Raw genomic sequence first — 6,937 nt, forward strand, 5'->3', positions numbered from 1 at the left:
TGATTCAGACCTGATCGCTGCTTTGCATTTTCGCACAGCGGGTGATCAACGATTAACTGCGCATGCATATGCACCGCAATGCGCATGCGCATTGGCAAACAATTACTGGCATCGCCGGTCAGTGACAGACTGGTGTGATATTCTAATCGCACGGCCATTCGCATGCTAATTGAAAGGAAGAGGCCGTTTGTGGGTGGTAACTGACCATTTACTGGGAGCGTCTGGAAAAATGCAGGCATGTCCAAGTGATTTCAGGGAGGGTGTGTGACGTCAGCTCTGGCCACAATCAGCCCATTCTCATCGCACTGTAGGAGTAAGTCCTGGGCTGTGCACACTGGTAAAAACCATTCACTGGTGAGTGAGGTGCGAACGGATTTGCAGCTGTCCACCGACTGAGGGATTTTTAGCTGCTCGGCGTACACGTGCAGCGCTGTGTGCTGAGCGATCTTTTTGAGCGATATGGGCGATCTAGTATCTGTCTGCCACAAATCAGTCCAGTGCTTGGGCTGTGCTCCATAAAAAGTCACTGGGTGCTCTGTCTGCCATACAAGTGGGTGCTGCGCCTGTCTGCCACAAATCAGTCCAGTGCTTGGGCTGTGCTCCATAATAAGTCACTGGGTGCTCTGTCTGCCATACAAGTGGGTGCTGCGCCTGTCTGCCACAAATGAGTCCAGTGCTTGGGCTGTGCTCCATAATAAGTCACTGGGTGCTCTGTCTGCCATACAAGTGGGTGAAGAAACATGAGACCCAGGGCCTGATCAACCAATAGGCTGATCAAGCTGCAGCCTGCAGGGCTGGGTCCTGGGGGGTGGTGCAGCACCAGCACAATACAGACTTAGGCTCTACCTACTACTGGAAGCTGCAGCGGTGTGAGGGGGGCCGGGTCTCTGCAGATTCCATGCGGACGTCATATAAGACGGTCCTTTAAAAAAGGAGACAGATGCTAGAGGTATTACTAGACCATTACCCAGCACTTCCCATAGATTGTAAGCTTGCGAGCAGGGCCTACCTACCTCTATGTCTGTTTGTTTTTACCCAGTTTTGTTCTATAACTGTTGTTCTAATTCTAAAGCACAACGGAATATGCTGCGTTATATAAGAAACTGTTATTAAATAATAATAGCTGGAATGAGCATGTAACCCCCTAGCACTGAGCATGTAACCTCTATGGCAATGATTTAAAAAAGAAAATAAGGTCACCTCTGCAACACTGTATACTGTAATTGTGTATGGATTGTACAATGCATCCAAGTGATTGCATTCATTTTCTCCACTTACAGTATGTTTATACTCTTTTTTTGGAAATATTTTATCATTGCAAAATCTTATAATATGTTCTGTTACTCTGTAGCACAATTAGGTTTTTCCTAGCTTATTCTTTAATTTCACTTTAGACTTCATTCACCTCTGTACTCTGAGCAACATAACATCCCCCAGCCAGGATACATGTTATCTGTACCCCCCAAGAAATCTACTTCAAAGCCTCTCACACTGAGATTTTCACACCTTCACAATTAGGAATTATACTCTACAGAATGACATGCATACGATCAGATTACAGTATCTGTTCTACAGCAAATGTAGGTGGAAAGCTATGTTACATGATGCACGGGCCACCCAGTGCTGAAACTATGAATTGTTATGGCACAACATCATAGCACAACAACAAAAGGAATTGATGTCCTGCCAAATTGAGTGCCATGGCACTGTTTTCAGAAAGGTAATCGTGGACACATCTGTAAATGGCAGGAAAGTTCTTCCTCATGGAATTTGTAGATAATTTTTATAAACATCAGCTTTTTCACATTTTTGAAAAAGTAGCTTCCTACGTGTCACGACAAGGTGTTTTTGTGAATCCGTGGAACTCAGGCTAACTGAAGGAGTAGATGCTCCTGTAAGGAGAAAACTGGGCAGACGAAGATAGTTTCTTTTCATATACTTTATTGAAAGTAACAGACAGACTTGAGTGCAGCGGAAATAGGCAATTAAGAGTTTGAGAGGTAATTATAATGAATCACTGGAGGAAGTTCATACAACGGAATGGTAGTGGATACTGGGGAGTCGGTTGAAAAACTGCAACAAACAGTAAGAAATGGGTATTGTAATGCGGCTGAAAGACTGAAGATTTGTGAGCACTGGATGTTAGGAAAATGTGGCTGAAGAACTGAAGAAATTTGGAATTTGGATGTTTGAAAGACGAGTCTGAAGAACTGAAGAAATGCAGACTTTTGTTGTTTGAAATACGAGGCTGAAGGACTAAAGAAATGCAGACTTTGGTGGTTTGAAAGACGAGGCTGAAGAACTGAAGAAATGCAGACTTTGGTTGTTTGAAAGACGAGCCTGAAGAACGCAGGAAAAAGCCGTCAGATCTCCATGGGACTCTGGATGATCCGGCGGTACTGTTTGCTGATCGGTTAACTGCTACCACTATACCGGGGAGCTGGTGGGTATCTTGCAGCGGGGAAAGCTGGTGAACACTGAGAGCGGAATAAGGACCGAGACACTTGAAGAGAGACAGATACAATCTGCAGGAGCACATGGCTAGGGTTCTGACTAGCAGCAACAGGATTGGCTGGTTACTTACCCATAGCCCATTGGAAAGGTATATTGGTTTCCATCATGGCCACCTCCCGTTTTGCAGACATACACAGGAGCGCTGCAGCCAGACTGGTCCCACAGAGTCCCAGCCTCCCAGAAGCCGCATCATCCCCACCGCTGGCCACGCCACATCCTCCTACCGCCGATCAGCACTGTGAGCAGCCGTACGGGCAACACTCAGACTCCGGGCCTGGTAATGAGTACCTGGTGCGTGACAGTACCATCCTCCTTGAGAGTGGACACCAGACACCTTCGAGCCTTACTAGGATTCTAGGAAAACTTTGAATCAATCTTGGGGCATGAACTTCCTCAGCAAAAACCCAAGACCTCTCTTCCGGACCATACCCTTTCCAATCGAGAAGGTACTGAAGACGTCCGTATCGGTGATAGGAGTCTAAAATTTCTTTAACCTCAAACTCATCCCCTCGCAAAGTTTGAATTCTAGGAGGTTTGGGCAATGCAGCATGGAATTGGGTGAGAATTAAGGGTTTAAGAAAAGATGTGTGGAAGGCATTGGGAATTCTGAGAGAGGATAGCAGTTTAACTTTGTATGCCACAGGGTTAAGAACTTCTATTATGGGAAAAGGACCAATAAATTTGGTGGCAAACTTTTTGGACGGAACTTTGAACTTAAGATTGCACGTAGAAACCCAAACTTGGACCCCCACCTTGTAGTTGGGAACTTCCTTCCATTTCCTATCTGCAAAAGATTTGTATCGCTTGGAGGTTTTAATCAAAGATTTGCGCACTTGTCTCCAAATCCTAGATAATTGCTTGAGAGCTTGGTCCGCTGCTGAAACTTCCTGAGCTAGAAGAGGTTGAAAATCCAGAACTCGGGGGTGAAAAACAAAATTAGTGTAGAATGATGTGGATTCCGGTGAGGAATAAAAGATTATTGTGAGCGAACTCTGCCAGAGGAAGAAAATCTAGCCAATCATCTTGTGATGAAGACATGTACAGATGAAGAAAAGTTTCCAAGTCCTGATTTACTCTCTCAGTTTGACCATCAGTTTGAGGATGATAGGAGGAGGAAAAGTTCAACTTGATATTTAATGAAGAACAAAGGGATTTCCAAAACTAAGCGACAAATTGCGATCCACGATCTGAAACAAATTCCTGAGGAAGGCCATGCAGTCTGAAGATCTCAGAAATGAATAGTTTAGCCAGTAATGGAGCAGATGGAAGTCCTGTTAATGGTATAAAATGCGCCATCTTTGAAAAGCGATCCACTGCCCCATAGATGGAGATAAATCGGTCACAAAATCCATTAAAATATGAGTCATGGGCTGCATGGGTATGGATAATGGGTGTAGTAAGCCTGGAGGCAATCCTTTGGGATTCTTATGTTGAGCACATTAAGGGCAGGCGGCTATAAACTCCTGAACATCAGTTTTTAGATGTGGCCACCAGTAGGATTGTTGGATAAATTTAAGGGTCTTGAGGACCCCAGGATGACCCATAAAAGAAGAAGAGTGAGCCCAAGTGAGGAGTCTTTTCTGAAGATTAGGAGCAACAAAAGTTTTACCAGGTGGAGGTGTTGTAACAGGAGAAATTTGAGTTGATAAGAAAGATGCTGGATTTACTATAGCCTGTCTTTCTGCTTGGTCATTAGCTCCAAAAGAACTGAGGGATCGAGAAAGAGCATCCGCTTGTTTATTCTGTGAACCCAGCCGGTAAGTGAGTTTGAAATTAAATTGAGTGAAGAAAAGATCCCATCTTGCTTGTCGAGGGTGAAGACATTGAGCGGTTTGAAGATACAGAAGATTCTTATGGTCGGTGTATACTATGTTTGGATACTGAGCACCCTCCAAGAGATACCTCCATTCTTTAAATGCCAAGTTGATGGCGAGAAATTCTTGCTCGCCAATGGCATAATTCCGCTCCGCAGGTAGAAGGTAGAAATCATCTAGAAAAATATCCACATGGATGGACTTTCTTATCCTCATAAAGCTGTGATAACACCGCCCCAACTGCTTACGATAATGCATCCACCTCCACTTGGAATGGTCGACTCAAATCAGGCTGGTGGAGAATGGGTGCAGACATGAAGGCATGCTTTAAATCTGGGAAGGCTTTGGTTGCTTCAGGGGTCCAATACAAGGGGTTAGCTCCCTTATGTGTCAGGGCTGTAATAGCTGCCACAATTGAGGAATAATTTTTAATACATTTTCTGTAAAAATTAGCAAAACCAAGGAAGCGCTGAATTCCTTTGAGAGTAGAAGGAACCGACCAGTCTCGAATGGCTTGGACTTTAGTGGGATCCATTTGTAATTCTGAACCAGAAATGATATATCCAAGAAACAGAATAGATGATACCTCGAATGTGTATTTTTCTAGTTTACAATATAACTGGTTTCTTCTCAATCGGGTCAATACCTCCATAACTTGGACAAGATGGGACTCTAGATCTTTCGAGAATATCAGGATATCATCCAAGTAAACTACCAGACAATTGTAAAGTAAATCCCAAAAGAGTTCGTTCACATAGCTCTGAAAAACGGCAGGGGCATTACACAAACCGAATGAAATCACAAGGTACTTATAATGTCCATCCCAAGTATTAAAGGCCGTCTTCCACCCCTGAATGAATGCTGATTAAATTATAGGCTCCTTGTAGCTCTATAAAAAAGATAAATTTGCTGCGCTTTGAAATAAAGCATCTCTCTTGAAAGACTGATTATTATTTTGATATGAGAGAGTGCTGATGTTAAATAAAACATGTTCTACGGATATGTTGTGTGTTAATAGTGGCACCTTCTCTCCAGGACCAAAATCGTTTTGGTCCTGGAGAGAAGGTGCCACTATTAACACACAACATTTCAGTAGAACAGGTTTTATTTAACATCAGTGCTCTCTTATATCAAAATAATCTTCGTAGATCTAGTTTTGTGAAGACTGTGGCTCCCTTCAACCAATTGAACGGGAGTGGATATCGATTTTTGATGGTGATTTCATTGAGTTTGTGGTAGTCTATGCACGGACGCAGGCCACCGTCTTTTTTTTTTTTTTACAAAAAAGAATCCTGCTCGATCAGGTGAAGAAGGTCTAATAAACCCTTTGGATAAATTCTCTTGAATATAGTCCATCGCCACGTCTCAGGAAGGGAAAAAGGGTAAATTCGACCCCTGGGAGGTGTTTTACCTGGCACTAAGTCGATTGGACAATTCACGGTGAGGTGGCAGAGAATCTGCTCCTTGCTTACTGAAGACATTTATGAAGGGTTGGTAAACTGCGGGCAACTTAGTGGTGTGAACGGTACAAAGAGATTTAACAGAAGCTAAGCAATCTTGAAAACAGGACTCTCCCCAGGAATGTATCTCCATGGTTCGCCATCTGATTTGCAGATTATGTCTCTGTAACCAGGGTAGTCCGAGGATAGCATCATGAGAGGCTTTGGGAAACACGAGGAAGAAGATAAATTCTGAATGTAGGATGCCCACCTACATTTTGAGGGGCACAGTACAATGAGTGATTACACCGTCAGGAATTCAACTCCCATCCACCACCGTGACAGTAACAGCGGGCTCTAAAGGCACTGTCTGAATTCCTGATTGCATAACTAAGGCTGAAGTAATTAATTTTTCCGCTGCCCCGGAGTCGAGTAGTGCTGAAGTAGTGACTAAAGAATGCAGAACTTCTAAACAAATGGATAAAGTTGGTTCCTTCTTAGAATGTGATTCAAAGGGAACTCCTAGCTTAACCTCTCCTGAATAAGCTAGGAGCGAGAGTTTTCTGGCTGGAGTTTGCAATGATTTCACGAAGTGATCAGAAGAACCACAGTACATGCAGAGCTTTCTCTGCTGGCAATGAGTGTGTCCCTCCTCTGTAAGCCGAGAGCGACTGATCTGCATTGGCTCTTCATTTGCCAAGGAAAGTTGCGTCAGAGAAGAATCCTGCAGAGGTCTATGTCGAAAGCGAGGATTGGGACGTTCAGACTAAGATTTTTCTAAACAACGCTCCCTATACCGAAGGTCAAGTTTTTTGCAAATGGAGATCAGGTCATCCAGTTTCGTTGGCACGGTCAAATTGTCCTTGATCTTATCTGAAAGCCCATTCCAGAAGGCAGCCACCAACGCCTCCTCATTCCAATTTAACTCAGAGGACAAGGTACGAAATTGGATTACATACTGACTGACGGGATGTGACCCTTGACGTAGATGAAGAATCTCTAAGGAAGCAGAGGTGGTTCTACCTGGCTCGTCAAAGATCTTATGAAAGGAAGAGACAAATTTTGTGTAGTTTGAGATAATTGGATCGCCTCTCTCCCAAAGAGGAGATACCCATTCCAATGCTTAGCCGGACAGGAGAGAAATAATATAAGCTAGCTTAGTCTGTGCTG

General features: G+C 43.8%; 1 protein-coding gene across 1 annotated transcript; it reads right to left on the reverse strand.

Annotated features, from left to right (window-relative positions):
* Positions 1-4,572: 4,572 nt before the first annotated feature.
* LOC134965275 (uncharacterized) lies at positions 4,573-4,980 on the reverse strand. The gene has a single exon (XM_063941761.1). It carries the CDS (start codon positions 4,978-4,980, stop codon positions 4,573-4,575), a length of 408 nt encoding a protein of 135 aa, XP_063797831.1.
* Positions 4,981-6,937: the final 1,957 nt, after the last annotated feature.

This window comes from Pseudophryne corroboree, chromosome 10 (assembly GCF_028390025.1).
Source record: "Pseudophryne corroboree isolate aPseCor3 chromosome 10, aPseCor3.hap2, whole genome shotgun sequence".
NCBI classification, from domain to species: Eukaryota; Metazoa; Chordata; class Amphibia; order Anura; family Myobatrachidae; genus Pseudophryne; species Pseudophryne corroboree.

What these genes read in the sequence shown, in the direction of transcription:
- LOC134965275 (XM_063941761.1), bottom strand. Translation starts at nt 4,980, where the DNA reads ATGGAGGTATTGACCCGATTGAGAAGAAACCAGTTATATTGTAAACTA.